This window comes from Syngnathus leptorhynchus, chromosome 3, assembly GCF_054491065.1.
Source record: "Syngnathus leptorhynchus isolate UIUO chromosome 3, UIUO_Slep, whole genome shotgun sequence".
NCBI lineage: Eukaryota > Metazoa > Chordata > Actinopteri > Syngnathiformes > Syngnathidae > Syngnathus > Syngnathus leptorhynchus.
In genome coordinates, this window is record NC_141197.1 from 14975922 (window position 1) to 15000409 (window position 24488).

General features: G+C 41.0%; 1 protein-coding gene across 4 annotated transcripts in view; it reads left to right on the forward strand.

Annotated features, from left to right (window-relative positions):
* LOC147059455 (talin-2) overlaps positions 1-24488 on the forward strand; it is a 46672-nt gene that overhangs the window by 429 nt on the left and 21755 nt on the right. For 2 of the 4 annotated variants that reach the window (XM_085907154.1, XM_085907157.1), the window contains 15 exons: positions 12960-13021; positions 17573-17734; positions 17885-17982; positions 18368-18497; positions 18727-18879; positions 19064-19206; positions 20417-20544; positions 20622-20685; positions 20770-20874; positions 21932-22087; positions 22685-22786; positions 23245-23321; positions 23800-23980; positions 24148-24261; positions 24380-24488. In XM_085907154.1, coding sequence (XP_085763280.1) covers positions 17599-17734; positions 17885-17982; positions 18368-18497; positions 18727-18879; positions 19064-19206; positions 20417-20544; positions 20622-20685; positions 20770-20874; positions 21932-22087; positions 22685-22786; positions 23245-23321; positions 23800-23980; positions 24148-24261; positions 24380-24488 — 1696 coding nt within the window. In that variant the 5' untranslated portion in view covers positions 12960-13021; positions 17573-17598. Of the gene's footprint in view, positions 1-176; positions 676-12959; positions 13022-17360; positions 17491-17572; positions 17735-17884; positions 17983-18367; positions 18498-18726; positions 18880-19063; positions 19207-20416; positions 20545-20621; positions 20686-20769; positions 20875-21931; positions 22088-22684; positions 22787-23244; positions 23322-23799; positions 23981-24147; positions 24262-24379 lie in introns of those variants that run through there. The other 2 variants (XM_085907156.1, XM_085907158.1) reach the window with 2 other exon arrangements.

Below are 24488 nucleotides of genomic sequence, written 5' to 3' on the forward strand. Positions count from 1 at the left end.
CTGCTGCAGCATGCCGTTGAGCCGTCTCTGGTGGCTTTTGTTTGGAGACTTGCCCCAAGGAGGGGGTTTGGGGGGGGGCAAATTCGAATGCACGGCTCCCCGCCATGTTCATGTACGCTGTCAAGCACAACTGAATGGATTGTTTGCAACTTTGTTGAATGACCCCACCCCTCGGTTATGCATTCACCAACCCCAATGGGAAGAATTATGAATAATGTTGTCCAATTAATCCCATTCATTGGATTGCTTCCTTAAATCCTTGGCTGTTGCATGGATTCATCCTGCAGCCCCGTGGACATTTAATTCATGGATCCACTGCCACACCCCTTCCTTCTCGTAGAACAGCCTGCTGGCACTCCACCATGCTTTGCGTAGCGGTTTGTCGTATAATCAGCTCAATTTTCGATCATCTACTTTTAGGAGGCAGGGTTGTGCAGAAGGCGTTTTTCGTAATGTAAAGTGAGCTGACATGAGGCAGGTCCATGGAGTCTTTTGTCCATCTCACCTGTGGCTACCTGCCAGAGTTGACCTAATTGCAGTTTTGCTGTGTAAATTTGTATTGTGGATATATTTGATTTTTTTTGCCATGTCACGGGATGTTGTGATCATTCTTCCCACACGGACTGTTATATCAGAGTAATTTAGCGATAAGCGGGAACGAGGAGGGAAGAGAAGGTAAAAGAAAATGTTTGTGATTAATCATAGTTGGAAAGTTGATAACTTTTCTTGCTTGCATACAATTTGTATTACCACGAGAATTCCTGTGACCGAATATTTGCGCACAATGAGACAAGCTTTGGAGTGCAATTACGATGAGAAGTTGATTTACTTCCACAAATTTTAAGCACATTTTTTTTATCCAGAAGTTTGTATCACACTGGAAGCTCCTATTATTATTCAGTACCCAAGAAGTAGCTCACAGTTTTAAAAAGATTGGTGACCCCTTATCTGATGTGTGTATGTTGGAGAAACTCATTTAAAAAGGGTAATTGCAGAATAAATAATGTGTGACCCACAGAGCTAATATTAACTCCAAAATGTCGGACCTGAACTGCTGCGCAAAACTGTATTTTCACAAATTATTAGCCTAAGAGCACAACTCCCCAAGGCATTTAAAAATATATTATTAATGTATTTTCTCAGTCCATGTCAATCCTTTCAATTAAACATTATGAACAGTTAAATTAAATAAATTGCTGTGCTTTTGAGTTGTGTTGGCTAATGTGGACCTCTTCTGTATTCAACTGTGTCCTTCAGCACAGTTGTGCATTTTTGCACAGGTCTTTCAAATTGCAGTTGAATCAACTGGGTCTTTTATGAAGTGCTGAAAAACATGTTTCTCAGCGTGGAGAATGAATTATCGACTATTGCTGCGGAGGTGCCAAATGTGAGGCCTTCATGTGATGTGACATGAAATGTTTTCAATTTTTATTTGACTGATATAAATGAGAAAATGAAAATAAGGACTTTAGTTGTACAAATGCCTTTCTTGCCTTGTTGTAACACCCTAGCTCCGCCCCTTTCATTATAATGACGCAAACCAGGCTCTTTTACAGCCTAGCAGTATTTCGAGGTAGGGTTAACAGTCACACTCTTGCATAAGATAAAATCGCCCACTCGAAGCTGACTAATTTTAGTCGGAAAAAGGATGTCAAGTGTACTACCGTCCTTCACAGACATGATACCTAGAAAATGGATTCAACTGTTTTGGAGTCATTCAGTTGGCTTGGCTTCCTTGTGTAAAAAAAACAAAATCCTTGCTGTCTTTTGCAGTTAAACCATTTCGGCATGCAGCTCCCTGTCCATTAACATCAATTGGCCAAACTATATCGGACATCCTTGTCGGCAAAAAAACAAACAAATGAAGAGCTTTTTCATTACCTTGGCGCTGATCCACGATGTCTGCGGTGGTCGTGAACAGTAATGCTATTTGCCACTTAAATTTAATGATCTCAATGCGGCATGCTGGAACAAACCGCTGTGCCGTAACTGTTCACATGTTCAGTGCTGAAATCACGAGGTAGACATGAGCTTCATGGGATTGAAAGACGAATGAGTTGATTTATTGATGATCCGGGGGTGGTTGACTAACCTCTGGTGAGCATGTGTGAAGGGGTGTGGCCTGTAACTCCTCATTAGCCTTGCATGGCTTATTTATTGATTTTTTTAGCTCTGCTTAAAAAGAGGCCTGAGGAGAAGGAAGTGAATGAGCCTTACTGTTCATCACTTATAACACGGCAGTGAAAGAAGGAGTCATAATAATAAGAAGTTACTTGCAAGTTATTTTTGTGTGGGAGTCTTTTTGTTTGTACTTCTTGTTTCAAAGATGGTCAGATTTGGTCAACAATGTGGCTACTGAGGAATTTGTGGCCTGGTTCAAGTTTGATAGGGCAGAATGTCACACTTGGTTGTGACCCGGCCACTGCATATGTAACCTTAAACATGAGAGTCAAATCACAACATTCCAGTCTTGGCCTCCTTTTTAAGAAAAGCATCACCAATCACGGCTCAGCGGTTTTCTCAAGCTGAGCCGTGATTGGTTGTGAACTGAGACCTGGTAACTGTGATGTAACTTTCAATGGACAGCGAGTAGAAAATAAAAATATGTGAATTTTGCTGATTAATTTATCTTCCATGAATACAATTTTAATCTGAATGCCGTGTTTAGACTAATGGGGGCACATACAAAATGTTATTGTAAAGAAAATTTGGGGGTTAACGTCCTCTTTAAAACGACCTGTCAAGAAAACATGAAACAACAAACAAACAAAAATAACAGTTTCAGTTCTACCCATAACAAAAATTGATAAATGCCAAAAGTAAAAATAGTTAGCCCATTGGTAAAATCCCGGCTCTATGCGATGAATGACAGCTATAGTTTGCTACTTTCAAGCGTCTTCTTTATGGGCTTTCCAGAACCATTTGTCACATGATCTCTTCCAGCTGTCTGGGTGTATTTATATACATAAGCACACCAAAAAAAGAATTATCCTTATTTGCCTTCTAAAAAAAAATTCTCTAAATAACAATACTCTCTTATCTCGATTTTAATTTTTTATTTGTGACAACACCCCAGGCTAATTTCTTACACTACCTGTCTAGAATCTTCACAATATTTCCACTTTAAATATAAATCTCAATTTTGGGGTATTTTTGCCGTGCCAAAGAGTCACTTTGACCTCAGGCTGAGATCTTCACCGGGCTTTATATGTGCTGCTTCTTTCTATATCCTTCAAGCCCACCAGGGAAGAAACGTAACCAGGCGGCTGGTTCACGATCCTTCTGCTGGCTTGCAGACAGTCTCAGAATCTCTGAAGTTCACTTATGGTGTCAGTCTTCTTGTTACCAACGTCGTGTTTCACAAATGGAGCTATTAAATCCAAGAATGGCTGAACGTAAAAAAACAAAAAAACATCGTCTTATAACTCCCAAAGTCCTGAACTAATAGCCATCTCATTATTCAACACGTTTGTTGACAAATTTCCACATTTCCATCAGTCATCGGAGTATTTTAGTCACCGTGACGCCCCGGTGTGTGAAACTAATCCGCTGGTAGAATTCCCCTGCAGAGTCACTCGCAGCTTTCTTAGGGAACATTGCTGGGAGTGTTGGAAATGCATCCCACCCCCTTCCATCGGTCTCCTCAGCCCCCCCACGGCCTCCGGGTGTCTATTCTTGGTTTTCCCGACAGGGTTGGATTCTTGCTGCAAATGTTTGCCGGCAAACTGTGTCTAAGGGTGTCACCCCTCTGAAAAAGGCCAAAGGACATGAGCCAATGGAAAGGGTCAAGTTCAGCCATTGACAAATTAACAGTACATTGGTGTTCCCAAGTTTCACCACAGTCTGTTCGAGACAGTGACCAAATTTTGATTTCATTAATCAATTAATGTTGTGAATTTACCTGTATGAGGAATTGTGTTGAGTCTTAGTTCTGTTGCCTTCACCTGATGTTTGCATCTTTGAATTGCTTTCAGCTCATCAACAAAATTTGTCGGAGCCTAACAACAATCCAGAGGCTGACTGTAAATCATGGAATTTTTTTTTTTTTTACATATTGTTTTTGTGTTGTCCCAAATATTTATCATCTTATTGGAAACTGTCCCACCTTTTATCACGCTTCTATTGGGGAGCCCAACACGCCACTGTCCATTTACTGGTCGAGATGTGGAATGTCTGGAATGTCTATCAAACCCCCCTTTCGTGCTGCCTATTGAAGTTGGAATTTTTTCCCATGTTGTCTTTCCGCATTAAAGTTACCTATACGGAATCAGGTGTCAAAGTCAACCTCCGAATTTGCCATTATTCAGCAAAACTCTCCGACTGTTGCTCTCCTTTGTTTTCACTTCACTTAAGCTCTTTCATACAGTATGTCCGAGAAACTATCGGTCAAAGAGCATTTTCCATCGAGACACGGTTTTGTTTGCTCAGCCGCCTTCCCAACTTGACACATCCAAACCTCCGCTGACGGCCGGTACCACAAATAGCGCTTTAAGTGGCCATTAATGAACGACACAGTCATTCTGTCAGCCCAAGCACCCCAACTTGGTGCATGGCCAGAACCATTCTGTCTTAAATGGGCTCTCAAAGACTTGTGTCACTTGAACCGAGCTATATAAGGGAAACAATCCTGTGTGTATTAGTTTAGGCCAAGTTCATGGAGCGCTGCCAGGCCTGGGAGTAGAAAGTGGGGTCAGGAACACGAAGAAGAAGAAGCAGTATTCAGAGTGTTGAGCTGTAAACATTCCTTTCCTGGCATTTTGTAGAGCTTCTGAGAAAGCTTTGTTGCTTGCTCAAGGGGCTGGAGATGGCTTTTCATTTGTCCAGCATGTAATAAGAGGCCATGTTTGCTAATGGGGTCATATTAGCGGCCAACTAATAGCTTCGATTTGGGTGGTTCCTGTCCACAGAGTTTAGAGGGGCATTTGGAAAGACGCCATCCACCTGTTGCATCCTGCCAGCTGTAGTGATGTGTGATGGGTTTTTGATTTTGTGGTTTGGACCAAACTAGAAAACAATACAATTGACCATCAACCAAAGAAATGGTAGGAGTGCATTTGTTGTGTGTCAGGCTTTGAAAGTCAAAACTGGAGGTGGTTCTGACTCACGGACCTGCCCATGTTCTTGTTTGCTCTGTGGAACACCACAAAGAGGGCAGTTGAATGCACGTGAACTGCTGCCATTTCGGGAACTTGTCACGCAGTGTCAAACTAAGGCCATATAGGATTCGATTCGCCTCGAGTGCTTGTTGTTTACTTCCTGAAATTGAATTGCGATAATCCAGCAGAGGTTGAAAGACTGTAAAGAAAAAAAATCATCTTATTGTGAACGCTTACGTTTGATGCAAACATGCCTTCGTGCAGCTTGTTCTCCAGGGAGACAAATGCTGCATTGTCACATTCCTCTCTTCACATGGACCCGAGGGGGGGGGGGCGAGAATGCCAGGCTTGTCCTCAGTTGGGTTACTTATCTCCCCAATGCAGTGCATACCCTCAGGGAAATTACTGGGAAAGGAGGGAGGAGGGAAGGGAGGGAGGCTCGTACTCACCCACCCACGGTCAACATGTGTCGTGTTTTCACTTTTTAGATATTAACTCCACGAATACTTTGGTTTGTAAAATACGACGTGGGAAATATTACAGCTGTTCTCGCATTGTGATTTATATAAATGACAGTTAGCAAGTGGTAGTTGGGGAGTGGGATTTTTCAGATTGTTTCTTCACGACAACTTGCTCCCTTATTCAAGCTTCTGCACTTAAACGCTATGAAGTTGCCCGTGTGGATAAATGTGCCTCAGAGCAGCCGTAAAAGCAGGTAAAAAGACAAATTTCAAAGGAGAAATGGGAAAAGAAGTCTCGCTTCAGAGATTAAAGTCGTAGATATCAATTTTGGGAAATGAGCTCCTTTGCTCTGCCAACAGCAAGCTGAGAAAAATGTGGACGCTCGCATGGCAACAGACCCACACATGCAGTCGAGTTGTTGCTTTTAAGAATAAGAACTAAGAGGTGTCTGTTTTGTTCGCAAGATTCTGTAAAACCAACTGAATTCATTTTCATAAAATTTGGCTTTCCTGTGCGGTATTTGCATGTTCTCTTCTACTTTGCAACTTGCATGCCTTGGTGTACCTAATGAAGTGTCCAGTACACTGTTGATTATTGCCATTTTTTTTTTCCAAAGAGTTACCCGCTTGGCTTAACGTGGACATACTGTATTAACTGCGACATTTCCAACATTCTCCAGCATGCGTGTAATTCCGCTCTCCTCATCCCTTCGGTGCTGCTTTTCCAATTTGCTGACCAAGCAGTGAAACAGTAACAGCCTGCTCACTCTGTCTCTTCCACTCTCTCTTTTCCATCTTTATCTCACTGGCCTTTCTCTTTCTGCCACTCAAATCTGTCGCTGACTTCTCAATCTCCATTCCGCCATGTAGCTTGCAAGCAAGTTGACACTTCATCTTCAAGACAGTTGGCGGGATAAAAAAAGGCATCAGGCGTGTTTATTCGGCTGTGAATCTGCACGCACATGAATGGTTAACGGATGACGTCTCGTGACGTTTTAGCTGTGCAGTTGCCATGACGTCCCTCAAATTGCTTAGTGTTGTGTTGAAGATGTCTACCAGGAGATGTGGCAGGATCAGATATCGCGAGAGAAAATTATTTATTTATCTATAAATTAAATGATGAATTAATTTACTTATTTATAAATGTAACTAAAAAGTGTTAGACTGTGAAGGCAATATTATTCATTTAATTTATTTTATTTTTTATTTGTTTACATCAGTAATTTAAAAGTGTTAGACTGTAAAGGCAATATTATTTATATATTAATTAATTTATTTATTTTTATTTATTGATTGATTGATTTATTTGTCATTCATTCATTCGGGAGGGCACTATTTAAGGATGTATGATAATGTGTCAAGATTTATATAGATTTCATATTTAATTTTTTATATATAAATATAAGATAATCTTTAATTGTCACCATTTCAATTGCATCAATCGAAAGCTTGCAGAATGTTATTTTCAGAAAGTCACGGTAGCTGCGAGCAGCTAATCAACATTGAACATTTTGCACATCAAATAAAGTCCACGTCAATGGTTAAGTTGCATCCAAGGCCATTCTTCAGTGTATTGGGTGACAGCTGCCTCCACACCTCCCGAAGATGATCCGCCTTTGAGGCCCTGTCCTGCCACCTCTGTTGTGTACTCTGTTGGCTCATATTCCGTATTGTCCAACTTGTCCCTTCAAATGCAAACCTCACTCATTTGCTATTTAAATCCTCTGCAAATGATCTCCCAGCTCTATAGTAGGTATATTTTCTATTCCTGGTCGTTGTAACAGGTGACATGCAAAGCAAAAGCAGAGGATTTAAAGTGGCAGTTGCTGTGTTATAAAAGAGCTCACAAGAAAGAACCTTTCATTCATGCCGTTGAAGGAACTGGGGCTTGGTCCGAGCTGGATTGTTCAGCCACAATAGGCCTGAAGTTGGTGTACCTCTCGTGTTGTTTTGCTCCATTTCTCAAGTGTCCCCTGAGCCACGGCCTGGACTAGCACCTGCCTTTACAGTTGGAGTCTTTTTTACAACAGTAGATCTTCGCCATTGTTTTGTATAATCAACATTTTTTTTTATCTGTGAAGAATGAGCTCCTTGTATCATTTGCCCACAATAGATTTAAGTACTCAGGAGAGTTTTAGCCTCTCAAGTTCTTGGTTTGAAGTGGCCCACTTGAGTGAAACACTCCAGTTGGTAGCTGAAAGACAGGAAACTGGTCATTGGTTCTGACCTGCTCTCATCGTGGCAATTGGATTTTGTAACCACCGTAGCCATGTTTCCAACAAGTGGTACAAGTTCAGCTGGATTCATTTTAGAAGTCCTGGTTGGGTTTGTGTTGTAGGTGTGAAATTGGCAAATAATTCTTTCATTTAGCGATGAGGAACAAATCTTGGGGCTTTTGTGAGACTCTGAGACATTTTCAATGGATGTGTGTGATTGTGCGCGCGAGCATTCATGCTACATGAAGCCGATCGCCCGCACGCCCTCCATCGGATGTTGTCTGGCGCCAAGACTGTCAACACCTCCAAACTTCTGATCCTAGAATTGCCCCTGGTTTGTTTCTCATCAACTAACACTTCCAATTCCATCACATAACACCTCATTTTGCTCTTGCAGTGCTCACCCAAAATAAAAACCATCAGCCACACATCAAGCGCAAAGCTCTCTTTTAATCTTAACTTTCCACCTGTTACCAACAGCGTGCACAATCCGTTTATACCAACTGAACACACAATTTAGTTCTGGGCCCAAAGTGCTTTTACACTCAATTACAACTAAACTAGAAGTTATCCAATACTTGAGAGGGAAATGGCGGAATGGGTGTAAATTCACTACTGTTGCATGTGGCACCCAGAAAGTTACTCATCCGTTTTGGAAAACCTCTTCCGCAACTACTGCTAATGGAAAAATGATAAGAGTGTTTATCCTAATTGAAATGTGTGCCAATGCATAGCCGCTGACTAAATTGGAATTTTGTCATGGCTGCTGGCCGACTCTTCGCTAAGTCACAGCTGTCTGGAGGATTAGAGGGACTCGCCTTTCTCTACTGCGGAGATGCAAAGGAAGATTAGGCGGGCAGTTCATGAGGGAAGGCCCGGTCGGCTCGAAACTGTGGCGCTGGTGGAGTGAAACGATCTCTCTGTGTATGCTCTTTCAGTCATTTGGATGGATGGAGTTGTTTGGTGATTGTGCCGATGGAAGTGAGCGTGTGCTGGAACCAGAACAAGGAAGGATTTGTCTTGTCTTCAAGTCCTCAAGATAGATTTGATGGTTGAAAGGACAACATGTTGCGGTACCATTCTGTTAGCATTAGCTTTTCAGCTGAAAAGTGCTGAGCTCAAATCTCCGCTCAGGCCCTCTTGTTAGTTTGCATATTCCATTTTGGGTTCGTGTGTTTTTTCTGGCTTCTTCTTCCACCTCTAATTTCATTTTGAATTTCATACTAATTGAATATAAAACCTGTAAAACTCTGAGGTCTTGTTTTAGAGCACAAAGTTCAAAGCAAACATGGTGCATCAGCATTTAACTGTTATGCTGTACTTTGTGAGGCACATTTTTTGAGACAAAAATTTGTCTCCTTTACAGAAATGGAAATACAACCGCCTCATTGCCATTCTTTGTTGGCATTGGAATGATACGATCAGTGCGGCATAGTTTTTACATTTTTCTGCTCTACAGTGTGGAAAACTAAACACCGTCTTGACATGCCTTCCATTGTTTGTATTCTTTTTCCTTCATGCTTATATTTGTTGAACATTTCAAGGGCAAACATAGAAAAATGCCATTATTCTCTGGGTGCTGGATTAAAAAAAAAGGATAAATAAAATGATTGTGCACATATGGACGATTTCTCTTGCAGCGTGTGCTGTGATTAGTTGGTTTGTCGCGCTACCGGTATGTGTACACAAACGTGTCTGCAGACCTAATCCATCCTATTCAACAGCAATTTTTTGATCTGTAAAACTCATTTATGTTTCCCACACAGCCTTTTCTCATTTGGTGATGCCTGTGATTCATCATTTTATTTATTATTGTGACACTGGAACATTGCCAACGTATCTTAGCCTCGCAGGACGAGTCTTTTAGATATAAATCACTCTGTAATATGTAGTTATGATATGTTTTGAGGCTAGAAAGCTTCCATTTGATTCTTCTTTTGTTTTGGCTATTTACCCTTCTTTTTTTGTAATTCAGCTTTTAAAGGAAATGAAGGACTGCGCACATATTTCTTATATTATGTGATTTGAATTCTAACAATGTACTTTTGTTTTAATAACACATTTTTACACACAGTTATGACCAGTGGGAGTCATATGAAAATGTAAAAAAAACAAAACAAAGCAAAACAAAACATGGTAACCAAGGGGATGATAATTTTTTGTCCTATTTATTTACAGACACTCGACATGTTTATAATGGTTACTATGGACAACTGCAATAACATTAGTTTTCCTAAAGCTGAGCCGTGATTGGTTGTGACCTAAGATGGCAACTGTCAAAGTCAAAGTCTGCTTTATTGTCAATTTCTTCACAAAGACACACAAAGAGATCGAAATTGCATTACCCACTATGGATATTCCACAAACAAAACATGAATCATAAGTGTTTGAACTAGTTGGGCGGCACTGAACATTATGATTACAAAGAAAATTTTGGGTTGATTCCATTTATTGAATTAGACTGAATAGGAATTGAGAGGCTGTAATTGAATTAGTCGACACATGCACGCACACACAAACGTCCTCCACAAGGGAACACGAATCAGCGACAATCTTTGCTGTCCCAAGAGTGTCAAATGGTTGGTTGCCTTGTATAGAACACAAATTGTACTCTACTTTAAATGCGTGTGTGTTCTCTGGCTATTTTAGTGAGAGCATTCTGTTTGATTTCCACAGATTGTCTGTAGCTGGAGCAGATTAAATAGTGTGCCTGGACACAAGGCTCCTGACCCCGTAACCTCTGCTGCTGATGCCATTATGTTGCAACTGTGTGTGTATGCATGTGTGTGTAGCATTTGATGCATAGCAACAGCTGCACTCCAGATGTCCTCAACTCTCTGGAAAAAGGGTAAAATAGTGATGAGGATAAAAATCAAGCTCTGTTGGATACTTGGAAGATTTTGCTATTCTGTAGTTGTATGATGGTTTAAATGTTGAATGCCGCCATACAATTCTATTAGAATTTATTAAACGGGGTTAAAAGATTTTCATCAATGGATCTTGAGTTCTGATATTTTTATAAAGGTGCCGCCGCTTGAAGGTGGCTCCGGATTTCCACCCAGCCTAGCGAGTCACATCATGAGTAGGGTGGAAAGATGGAATAGTTCACTCTTAATTTCACACTTGATGGGTGGTCAGGCACTCCACAGACCCATCTACTTCAAAAGTCATTTTGTCATATTCTGTCTCCCGAAATCTGACCTCCAAGCCTGTCAGCGATGAATTGCGGTAATGGTGTCAGGATGCTGAGACCCACCTTGAGCCAGACATACTCCCCCTCACACACTTAGTGGGGGACATTTCCCAATTTATTTTTTGCAAAGGGGGCACCGTGTTGTCTGAGCTCTTGCAAAGATTGTCTGCACAGTGAATTCCCATGTGGTGTATTTGGATCTCGAGCATTAACCCCTTCGCTCCACCTATGGAGACCCTTCCCCCCCAATTGTGATCAACCTATTGCTTGTTAATTTAGTTTTGCCGCTTTCTTCTTGTTACCTAAACTCAGCGTTTTGCTTTTGGAAGCAAACTCCCTCAGGAATTCAAAATGTCTGTGAAGTTGCTCAAGATAAGGTTTCTCTCTCTCTTTCTCTTTCTCTTTGTGTGGAATGCTCGCATTGATTTTCCCAAAGGCAAAAGTGAGCAGGATTAGCGTTTCTCCATCACAATGTCTTCTGCACTTTCCAGGGATCCCTTTTTACTCGAATGTGGTTTTGATCCTCAGGACACCATCCTCTAAGACTTTTTCTGAAGATGGAATATTAATGAGTGCATTTCACGTACCTTCTTATATTCAGACTGTTCCTGTAAAAGTTGTTTTTATTCATATGACCAAGTGAAGCCAAAAATTACAACTGTAGGCAAGGGGCTCTATTTTGCACGGATGTCTGCTTAATCCTATCATTATGACCAAACAAAATCCTTGTGTTTGTTAATATATAAATTGAAATATTTCCACCACCACCCTTTCTTCATCTTTCCACTGAAATTGTCCAGAATCTTTCCACTCCTTTACAATCCCTGCAGCATATCAAGGAATGTTATCCCCTGTAGTAACATTTGTTCCCATTCATTCATCATTGCGTGGCAGACAATCATCATTTAACCTCCTGTAGACAACCCAAAAAGTGAGTCAGTGGCTGCAGGAAAAATAAGCCGACTTCCTGTGACTAAGTGACACTCAGGGAGATGAGCGTACCCCAGCTCAGTCGGGAGGAGGCGGGTTTAGCTTAGCGGTTAGCGGCATGGTGTCATCTCATGCAGCTGTTCCTAGCTGCCCCTTTCTAATGTGATTTGGAAGCTACGTCAAATGAGATCATGCATCATGAAAATAAAATCCCCCCCCCCCCCCCCCCTGCATGCTTTGGGAAAAAAACGAGTGCCTTGCATCATTGATCACACTGGTGGATTTCATTTCATTTTTCCTATATTGAGTCACCTTCGGAGCATTTCTCTTGTCCTCCATCAGTCCTGTAGAGAAATGGATAGTGACTACACCACTGCCCCAAGTCATTAGCTGCCTTTCGATGATCCTAGCAATCACTGTTACTTTGTATTTTAAAAAAAGAGCAACAAAAAAGAAAAATGATCATTAATGTGAAATCTGGTAAAAAATGATGTTATAGATGTTTTTTACCTGTTTTCCTGTATGTGTTTCTCTAATAATGATACAATACAATCACATTGAATATAAATAATCGCAATAATAAGAGATTAAAGGGGAATAATAAATAAATGTTTAGTTTTTGTGCATTAGATTATGGAGAGTGCACTTTTTTTTAAAATGAAAAGAATGTTGTAAATATTAACAATTACGGTATGTGATGTTAAAATCATGCATTTTATTAGTAATTATATAAAAAAAATATCTCGCCATCCTTTTTTGGACATAGATGGATCCCACAAAGAGGTGACTGCAGAACAATCTATGAATCTGTTTATTTCCATCATGCCCTTTATATCACAGCATTAAAGCACAATGGGACGATTTTGTTTTGTAAGCGCCGCACATAGTGTATTTATTGGCATCAATGCATTTTTATACTGAGTGGGAACACTGCCTCACTCGATGAAGCCGCTTTTAATTGTCACGAAATGTCACTTCATTGAAGAATTTGCATTCAAATTGCTTATTTAACGACTGGATGTGTGCGGGTCGATATCTCAAAGTCCACTGTTTGTCGTTTCAGCTGTGAAGATCAGCGTAAGGCACACAAGGAAGGAAGGCGGCCTTTTCCTTTCCAGCGATAAGGTAAGTTTTTTTTCTCGTTAGCACCTGTCATCACTGTCGAGAGTGTGCAATTAACACATGGAGGGCGAGGAAGCATATTTTGGTTGATTTAATTTGGAGAGGTAAAGAGAGCTTTTTTTAGCCATTGTCTGAGGGTTGCCGTAGTAACATGAAGCTAATTGATGTGAATTAAAGCTCTTCTCCAGTGAAACTACTCACTTTTTTGCAAATGGTTACTAGGTATATTTTATGTGTCAGCTTGTTTTGGCTTGGACGGCTTTTTTTGTTGTTGCTATCTCTGGTGTTGTATGAGTTTCTGTAAATCATGTGATTTTCTTCATACTGATTTGCCGTTTGATTATGTTTGCAATTGAGGTCATAGGTCCTGTTTGATTAAATCAGAAGATGATGAAGTCAGACAAGACCATTTTCCTAGGCTAGGAGAAAACAATGGTAATCAGATAGAGCATAGTTCATGTTTGGTGAAGATAATGGGCCGTGACATGGAAGAGAAAGTTCTGCTGTTCTTTCCCGCTAAAATATGAAATCTGACGTGTGTACAGGTCTGATTTTACCTCTAACATGAAATATTTGACTTTGGTCACTCCATGACGACAGGCTTTTATAAGCTGACTCGGCAAGGTGCTTTTCACAGGCCAATTAAGCGGCGGCATCTGGTTCTGCTCCGCAGATGAGGTTGGCGTTCCAGCGGCACATCTTCGCTTTGCAATGTTGTTTTTTTTTAATGAGCTGCCGTAACGTGTTTGTCCCCTGTTGGCTTCACTGCGTGGACATCCCTCCCCAGATGTGAGTTTTAAGCACTCGGGGGTAGTTAAACTTAGGATCCTTTTGATGTGACCCACCATGTTAAAAATGCTGACCCCCACACACACACACACTTTCTTTTTAGCTCCGCTCTTAAAGGGCTGACAAGGACCTAATTAGAGTTTGATGGAATTTTTTGTTGTTGTTCTGACATTGGTCTCATTATTCGAAGCACTCATAGTTGGCCTCTTTCTTGTTGATGTGTGTTACAATCGTACTTTATTTAAAAAAAGAGCCCTAATCTTACCTAATTTGAGCAAAGGAGGGGGAAAAAAGCGTCTTCTACTTTTCATTATTAAATCTCATGAAACTTTGCACTGTTACTTGTATTTACAATATTTTGGTGGTTGGCAGTATTAGTATAATAACTAAATTAATTGTGTCAACATTTATAAGAAATTGCTGGCTATTTTTCCAAAACTATGCATCAAATTGTTCTGAAATCATGCAATAGTCCCTTGAGGAAGATTTTCTTTCCACGAATAAAGATATTTCTCCACACCGTCAGTGACAAGCCGACACTGAGGCAGCAAAGTCTTGCTCACTGGGAGCAATTACCAGTGCGGCAGGACACTGCGACGACGGATGAGTCGGCGGATCGGGTAACCGTCTGACTTTTGTGACTATCCTTAGCCGTGATGCAACGGCACGAACATGACAGCAACTGGCAGACTCCCGTTTATTGAATCACCTGCTCCTCTGAGGTCTTGTGGATGACGAGCATTTGCCTGCTTGGCAGACTTGTCCGCGTGGCTATCATGCTTACAAGTAAGCCTCTAAAATAGTAAAGGAGTCATTGAGGTCCATATAGTCCAAATATCTGAGTTCATTTAGTTTTCTTTTGATGGACACGGCTTTAATATATATATATATTTTTTTAATTAATTTCTATTGTAAGTCCTTTCCATGACCTGAAAAGCTTGTTAAGTGGACATGTCCTCCACTGGTATTTAAACAAAGCTCTTTCAAAGTAAATACGTACTTAACATTCCCTCCTCCTTCCGCTCTCTTTTCCACCTATCCATCTTGTAATTTTCCTTAACCAGTCAAAGCCTCATTTTCCTTTTGGTCCACTTGACATGAGATTTGTTTGTCTATCTCCATTATGCGGGTCAGGAACACAATTTGTGTTTGTTTTGTTACTCATTCCAGCGCTGACCTATATATGAGACATGAGAATTCGCCATATGTAGTAAATCTTTGTTTACTTACTTAACCAACACTGAACCGCCACCTATATCATGATGAATGTTTGTGTAAATTGCCAAATATTTACGTTCTTTATCTTACTTAGGGTTTGAAATTTGGCCCGATATTGACCAACGTGCCAAGAAGATGAACTGCGGTTTGCATTTAAATCTTAAGCAGATTTCCTCTTGTGGTCGAGAGGCTTGACTAATTCGATTTCCTGTCGTTCCCAGTGAAATGACGATTCGGGGGGGGGGGAACAGGAGACAAGTAGATGGTGGTGAATGTTCAAGCTGTGTTAGTTCAGAGGGAGTGTTTAACAACTGTTTGCCAGCTGTATGAGATCCCACCCCGTCACCTGCCTCAATCTTCCTTATTCATGTGCACACAAAGGCAAAACAACAAAAAAACACCCTGGAGCTAACCATTAGAGACCAATATGTTGTGCTCTGATGAATCTTTAAAAATGCGTCCAGTGTTATGGCTTCATTTGCAGTCAAGATGAAATTGAAGTGTGACGTGTTGCTGTGAATTAAAGTCAAGTCATGAATACTGAACGAAAAGCAGAATGTCAAACCTTGACTTTAAAAAAAAAATGATATCATAATAATAATAATAATAAAACTTATTGAAAGTCGTCTTTTTCAAATTATAGCCTGAATAAAACTGTTTGGGATGAAGTGTGTCGTGTTTATATTGTGTGCTGTAGAATACATCTGGCTCATTCTCAAGGAGTTTGCACAAGAATGTAGTCAATGTGACAAATATCCTTCGGAGTTCAGTTTGCTCTGATACAAATGTAGGAATGGATCTTATATGTGTCGAGGTTTACATTGGCCGGACCAACCGGTTTACACCGCGTCTCTGTGTTGTGAATCAATGAGACAAATGTTTACACCAGATGTGAGTGGACATATAAATTTGGACTGTGTGTGTGAATCTTATTGGAGCGGACATGTTTGCGACTGAGCAAACTGACTGTTTTCAATCTTTTATTTTTTTTTGGGACGTGACTAGACGATGTGAATTTGTGACAGATTTGAACATGATGTATTGCTAGCTGTGATTTTACGCTATCAAAGCATGGGAATTGACAGACGTTTACATTACGTGTAAGTAACTAGTCAGATGTTTGTTTACATTCTATGCATGACAATGTGAAAGGTTAGAGAGGTGTTTTAGATTTTTGTAAATCAATGGTTTGGGATGCGCGACTGGTATAATTTATTGATTTCATACCTAAATTTAAGGTATCGAGCCCTCGCGGCGGCTGCCAATACCATCAACCGATACTTAGAAAATCCTCTTTGGCAGTAGTTCACAATAGCTGTGAAGTGGATCATTTTCTTCGTTCCTTTGTTTCGAGATCTTCAAACTCGTCATCATGAAACCATTTGCTGTAATTTTCCTGTCTCCTGTAAAACTTGTTCCACATCCTACGGCGAGTTCTTATCTCTCTTTCCTGGCCAAGTGGGCGTTACCCGTGGCCAGCAATAATATGCCGCACATCTGCTCTCTGGAAAAACGCAGTTGTTACACAGAAACTAATTTATTGGCCAACCAGAGAAGGCAGATGGACCAATTATCACGATGCTCCAGCCTGGTTCATTTGCACAAACTAGGTTAGCGACCTGCCCATTGCCAAATATGAAGTTGATGCTTTGTGGCCTGGCTGGGACTGCTGACTTGTGGGCCGTGCTATTATTGGATTAGAGGCCATGTTACAGTAATAAGGTCTGGGTGTGCTCTGCATCATCGATCTATCAAACAATGAATGCATGCTCCTCCTTTCTGTCTCTGCTTACATGTCAGGACTCACGTCGGCACTCTGTTAGAAAGGGAATTGGGTCTGCAAAATGTTTTTGTCTTGTAACTGAGAAGAATATGAGTTGACTTTGCTTGTCTTATATTTTTTGCATTTGTATTGTTATTCATTTTGTCTTGGCTCGGATACGCTTATGTGAGGCTGCAGCAGATAAAACAGAGTAGGTGTCACTGGTGGGTTGGGAGACGAGCGAGGCTTTGTGCTACTGACTCCTTATTATTAATCATCGCATTTTATGTATTTTTTCATTTCAAAATATCGGTGTGCCACGTTCATGCACACACCGAACGGTGTTTAACGACATTACTCAGGCCGATGTAATCCTTAAAATACCTCGTCGTATTCTCAGCGCCTCCCCGCAGTACGGTGTCAAGAATGGGCGGCGGAGCGACACCTTCTGCCCCGGGTGCGAACACATATCACATAGGAAGCAAATTCTCCACGTGTGAGTCAGGGTCAGGAGCCAGACGGCCCAGAAGAGAAGCCTGTCTGTGTCTTTTCCTCTGCGGCTCATCCATACTGACCTTTTACCTCTAACCTCAGACACAGAGGAATCCTGTGCCTCCTTCGTTGCTATCCAGACAAGAGATCCTTTGTTCGAATGTTTGAAAAAGATTTCTGTTAGATATGGAAGATCCCAACTGAAATATTGGTAGCTATACTTGAACAAGACCAAATATCAATATTTGGGTTGATTCTAATTTTGCTATGATGTCCTGCTTTTTTTTCTACAGGTGTAGCTGCAACCCCGCTGGCCAAGATGGTGGTGTTGTCGTTGAAAATCTGCGTGCGCCACTGCAACGTGGTGAAGACCATGCAGTTCGAGCCATCCACGGCGGTCTACGACGCCTGCAGGATCATACGCGAGAGAGTTCCCGAGGCGCAGACAGGACAGGGTGAGAACTGTGAAATCGCTTGACATGAGACAAAAGTATCGGAACACAATTTCAAGAGCGATGATTTATGATAACATTTGTGATCTTAAAGAGAATTGGGTCACAATGCGGCTTGTAGTTTACACTAAATTCTTCATGTTTGTGGTCTAGCATCGGATTATGGTTTGTTCCTTTCTGATGAAGACCCCAGAAAAGGCATCTGGCTGGAATCTGGCAGGACACTTGACTATTACATGCTTCGCAATGGGGTAAAGATTACAGTTTGTATATGTGTGTGTTGTTTATTAGTTTTAATTATTATACTCAAAGTACAAAACAAAAATGTAATATCTTAAGTAACTGCATATAAAGTGAATTTCAAATGCACCAATGCATGACTGTGACCAATTTTTCCACATCGAATCTCTCCTCATTGTAATTGAACCAAACGGAAATGTCGGGCCGTGATAGGCAGCCGCTAAATTCGCTTTTTGTGCTTTCTATTCGCTCGTCTCAGCCCCGCTAAAACCTGGACCCATTTGATCATTTCCTCCGCGGGCACATTCGGTCTCGCTCTGTGCTTCATCGCTATTTCATTTCAACCCCCCGCCCCCTTTCTCCTATCTTTGTGTTCACCGCTCTTTCACATTGCAGGACATTCTTGAATACAAGAAAAAGCAGAGGCCCCAGAAAATCAAAATGTTGGACGGGGCCGTAAAAACCATCATGGTGGATGACTCCAAAACAGTCGGGGAGCTGCTTGTGACCATATGCAGTAGAATAGGTACGATTCAAACCTCAAACTCGAGAACTATATGAGGCAGATGAGCTAACCACATTGCTCCCATACTACCTGAGGATGCAATAATATATATATATTTTTATAATATCCATAAAGATTGTTTGCATGACTGCCCAAAAGCAATAAAAAGATCCCAAAAACTCATCTAATATTAAGAGAATAATAAACGCAGTCCGTATCTAAGGCATGGCGATGACTCTTTCCCCTGAAGGAATCACCAACTATGAGGAGTACTCGCTGATCCAGGAGACAGCGGAGGAGAAGAAAGAGGAAGGGATGGGAACACTGAAGAAGGACAGAACGCTGCTGCGTGATGAGAGGAAGATGGAGAAGCTCAAAGCCAAACTGCACACTGACGACGACTGTGAGTTCCCAGCTTTTGTTCATCCTTGTTTTAAAAGATAGCAAAGCAAATGTTCAATCAGAATAACAGAATAAACCAGGACATAAAATCTGAGAAGTTGTCTAAAATGTAATAATAATACATATGAATACGTAGAATAGTAATAGGTATCAATGACTTGTGAAAATGTGAATTATTTTGCTAGTGAACTGGCTGGACCACAGCAGGACTTTCAGGGAACAAGGCGTGGAAGAGAGCGAGACACTCCTGCTGCGACGCAAGTTCTTCTACTCGGACCAAAACGTTGACTCCAGAGATCCGGTCCAGCTCAATCTTCTTTATGTGCAGGTTGGGCCCCCAGTCAAACACATTTATACATTTACATATATGTATACATTCATCTTTCCCGTCTCTTTGATAGATTTTTACGGGCGACGGTTTGAACATTTTTCATTCATTATGTAGAAATTAAGACATCACGTAATTTTGGAGGTCGTGCCTTAGTTGCTTGTTACTCACCTACCTACACTCGTCCCGTTTTTACTCAAAAGGTTTTTGGGAAAAAAAACCCAATCCTATATATCGCGCTTTAATAAATGTTTTGATTTATTTATTAAAATCCAACAATGTATTATATTTCCAACAATGTTATTGTTATACAGTCAATGATTCTGTATATTTTGTATTCACTTCAATGGAAAGGGGATATTCGGATAGTAGCAGTGGGTCTTAAAGTGGAATGTGGAACAAGGAGGCCTGAACTGTAGCCAGGGGACGAGGTCATGGAGTACCTCGCACTTTGTCAGCTGGATCTTGTAAGAAGTCGAGAACAGCTAGTAATGTGGGGCCGGGGGTCTGGTTCTGCTTAGAAGTCTCTGCAGAATCACTGTAAGCGATTACATGCGGGATGACTCGCTTTTAAGAAGCCGGTGAGGTCATCTTGAGGAAATCCAGTGAAGTTTTATTAACTCTTTGCTTGTGGCCATCAATCATGAAAGGGGACAGGGGGTGGTTTCAATAATATGAATCAATCGGCAAAACCTGGCATCCGTCAAACATCAACAAACATCTACGTATGCAAAGACAGTTCTGTTTTGAACTTAGCTACTGATTTCCCTGCCTAAGATCATCAAATTAAAATCGTAGTTACCCAATATAGATGCATCTGAATATGTTTAATATGATTTTTCATTTGAGATTTATACTTTGTCCAAATGTATTAACTTGATAGATAGCTTGACTAATTGATAAACAAATAGAAAGACTGTGAGACGCTCAGTTAGAGAGAAAAAAATGAAAGAACAGAAATGGGCTAGGAACAGAGCCTTGAGGTACTCCAGAATATTTGAATCAAATGCAAGGTAAGGTTGACTGAAGACAGAATTTTGGATTGGTGCTGTATGTCTCTCCCTGCCCTCCACAGTTAGATATAGAAAGCAAAGCTGCCATTTTATCACCCTCGTTCCACTTTAATATTAATCCCCCATTAATGGATGTCATTTTGGCATTGCGTATTAACCATGGGGATTAACATTGATGGAGTTTTCTTTCTTTTCAGGCACGAGATGACATTCTGAATGGTTCTCACCCCGTGTCCTTCGACAAGGCCGGCGAGTTTGGCGGGATCCAGGCTCAGATCCAGTTTGGACCTTACATCGAGCACAAACACAAACCTGGATTCTTAGAGTACGTAACAGCTGCCTTGCTCTCATTTATCTCTCTTCCAAACACAACTTATGATTCTTCTTTTCAAATCTTTGTAGCTTGAAGGAGTTTCTTCCCAAAGAATACATAAAGCAAAGAGGATCTGAGAAGAAAATATTTCAGGTGAGGCTATGTGGTGACTTATTGAGGTTTTCTACACTCAACTTATCTTCCAGAAGTTAGATCAAACTGTGATGTCACTTCCAGGAACATAAAAACTGCGGAGAAATGACAGAGATCGAAGCCAAAGTGAAGTACGTCAAACTGGCCAGGTCTTTAAGGACTTACGGAGTGTCGTTCTTCTTGGTCAAGGTGGGCTCTCAATAATTTCATTCAAGAGATGAAAAAGTTAGCCTCCAGTTCTACTTTGTTATTTGCATTTGAGTTAATTGAGAAAAGAGGAAAAAGTATATAAAGCGGAAGCCTTTTATCTCCCGAGTCACATCTACTTGCGAAGCTTTTGGATTTTAGTGGATAAAAAGGGAGTTGAAGAAAATTACCCAGCAGGTGTCTGGGGTTCACTTCAATTTTTACTTGCCTTTCATGTCCTGTAACAAATATCCCCATTGCTCAGATTCCTCACGGTCGCTGTGAAAACCAGTAAAACTAATATCCAATATACCAAAAATAATGAATTGTGTATTTGTTTTTTTTTGTTTTTGTTTTTTTTAGAATGAGATCAAATGAAGTATTTAAAGGTAATTAAAATTAATTTCCAAATAAGGCATGACATATAATGCGCTAAACTTTAATAGGATTTTTTTTTTGTATTTTACGATACCACGATTGCTATCAAACAGAACTTGTTAGACCTGTGCAAAAAAAAGAAAAAGTGCATAGTAAAAAAGCAAATCCATGTTGATAAATCAAAAACTATCGACAGGAAATACTAATTCAAACATATGCACCGCTTCTACTTTAATCGTGAAACACGCAAATCTCAAACGCTCGCCTCTTGGCCTCGTCTCGGCTTTCATGTGGAATCCGCTCGACCTTTGTCATTTGGGGTTCACCTTGAGTGTAATCCGACAGAGCAGAGGTATTTAAAAATAGCCCTGCCTTCAGTCCCCCCCCAACCTTGTAACCCCCTCGAGATTCTACGCAACTGACATTCCCGCCATAACTTTTACACAAGTGGACCCCGGTGACCTGACGTCACGGACCGTCACGTTCTGTCCATCTGCTTACCGTCTGCGCCGAAACTTTTTTTTTTTGCGTTTTCTTGTCATAGAATCAGGAGCGCTTAGTAATGACAAATCCACTGCGCTGCTCCAGCTGTTACGAAATGAATGCATTGCCAAACACAAATACGAAAACCGACCCCGGGTTGACAATGAGCTAACAGACTTTTTTTTTTTTTTGAACACAGGAGAAGATGAAGAGCAAGAACAAGCTAGTGCCGCGCCTCCTGGGCATCACCAAAGAATCTGTGATGAGAGTGGACGAGAAGACCAAAGATGTGGTGCAAGAGTGGCCGCTCACCACCGTCAAGAGGTGGGCCGCCTCGCCCAAGAGTTTTACCCTGGTAAGATTGAAGTCCAATAGTTTGGAATTTGCAGGACGAAATAAAATTTTTGTTGCACACCACGCACAGACTCAAAAATTCTGTTCATAAAAGTACATTTGGAAATCGTTTTTATTATTTTACTGATTATGAAATAAAACTTGGATTCTGCTGTACATCATTTGTTCCACACCAGAAATTGCGTTTATATTTAGTGCCGTTCTCCTCCACACAGCGTTTGTCTTTTTTCATCGTTTGCCCTCACCCCCAAGCACACTTGGCCGTGCCTCTCTGTTGATGAATCAGCACTCCGGGAGCTCAGTCAACCCGAGCGTTTCCCTCGCTTCTTAAATTCCCTCGTGCGCTTGTTTGACTGAACGCCTCTCCACACTCATCGATATTCCACCGTGCGTGTGCGGCCACAAGTCAATGAGTATCATGGATTACTTCATGCAGAAGCAACCCACCTGGTTTCCCTTTTTATGATGTTAATTCGGATGGTTGGGATTACTTTTCTGCCTTATGAACTGCCAATTAGCTTTGGGTTGGATCTCGCTTCTGGCAATCTCTAAGGTCAAAGCTTAAAGAGTTGATGTTGCTGTGTTTGTGTTTGTGCAGGACTTTGGCGAGTACCAGGAGAGTTACTACTCGGTGCAGACCACCGAAGGCGAGCAGATCTCGCAGCTCATCGCGGGTTACATCGACATCATTCTGAAAAAGGTGAAGCGTTTATCTCCACGCCATCAAACAATATCCTTCAAAGGAAGATAACATCTAATTTGTGTGCAAGCGATATGTCGAAGCATCTTTTGCTTTTGATATTTGGAATATTATTAACTTGGCAAGAATTTCCTACTCTTCCTTACAAAAGTAATCTAAAAGTGTCAGACTGTAAGGGCAATTTTATTTATTTATTTATTTATTTATTTATTTATTTGATTGATTTGTTAATTTGAATTCTTGTTTCCCTTGATCATATCAATTATTTCATTTTGTCTGCCAGTTGTAGGCAAATTTTATAAAACACAAATATCTCGTTTTTTTATTTGTGCCGAGTAGGGGACATTTCATTGTTTTTAATTGTAGTACAATCACCCTTATTTTCCAAGTTCGGCCAAGTAAAATCGGAATACTGTATATAATTAAAACAAACCAAAAAACGTATCCCCACTGTACAGAAACAAAGCAAGGATCGTTTTGGGTTGGAAGGTGACGAGGAAGCAACCATGCTTGAAGAATCTGTATCGCCTAAAAAGTAAGTATATGAGAAACAGCAAAATAATAACATATTTAGTTTGAGCCAGTTCAGTTAAGAAGGAACTACAGTTTACATTCTTCGTTTCCCTGTATGTACAAATTTATCAACTGTGCTATGATGGTGTTATTATAACAACACAATGTTATTGCATTCTAGTGTTACAAAAACAACATATTACACACAAAGTTCTTTTTTCCAATTTCCTCCTCCACACCAAATTGGAGCACAGTTCACGCATCTATCTTCCAGGACTTCATTTCACCACACTAGCGCTTCCTCCTCTGGACTTTATCGTGGGAGATAATCTCTAGAGGAAATTTTGCAGCACTGGGAAAACGCAAGCTCCATCCAAACATTTCCCGATTAGACGTGCAAGCTCATTTTCCAGTCCGAGCTTCAGCTTTCCATCGAGGCCATCTCATTTTTCTTGTTATGATGTGCGATACTAACTAATGCCGCTCGGTTGCGCCTTCAGGTCCACCATCCTCCAACAGCAGTTTAACCGCATGGGTCGGGCGGAACACGGCTCTGTGGCGCTACCCGGAGTGATCCGATCCGGCTCCATCGGTACCGAGTCGCTCAGCGTGGGTTCCATGCCGTCTCCTCAGCAACAGATCACCATGGGTCAGATGCACCGTGGACACATGCCACCGCTGGTAAGAAAAGTTTCTTCACAATGAATTAACATGAGAGACAGGATCCAAAAATGTATTTTTTAAAAATCTTCCAAATTCCAGAGAGATTGAGTCAAATTGAGGCAGACTTGACAAAACAAAGCAAGAGCAAGACTGTTTACTTAAAAGATGTTATTTTTCCTTTGCAGAGTTCAGCCCAGCAAGCTTTAATGGGAACCATCAACACCAGCATGCAGGCCGTGCAGAAGGCTCAAATTGATCTTGGGGAGGTCGATGACCTGCCTCCACTAGGACAGGACATGGTATGTTCATTCATTTGTGTTTTCGCTTTCTTTGTGGTTGTCCCATTGCTTAATGTGAAGCGTTTTGTTATAGCTACCCTGTATGAATAAAGTTGTATTGTATTAACATTGTGTGCAGGCCTCCAAAGTTTGGATCCAGAACAAGATGGACGAATCCAAACACGAGATTCACTCTCAGGTTGACGCCATCACCGCAGGAACCGCTTCCGTCGTCAACCTCACTGCCG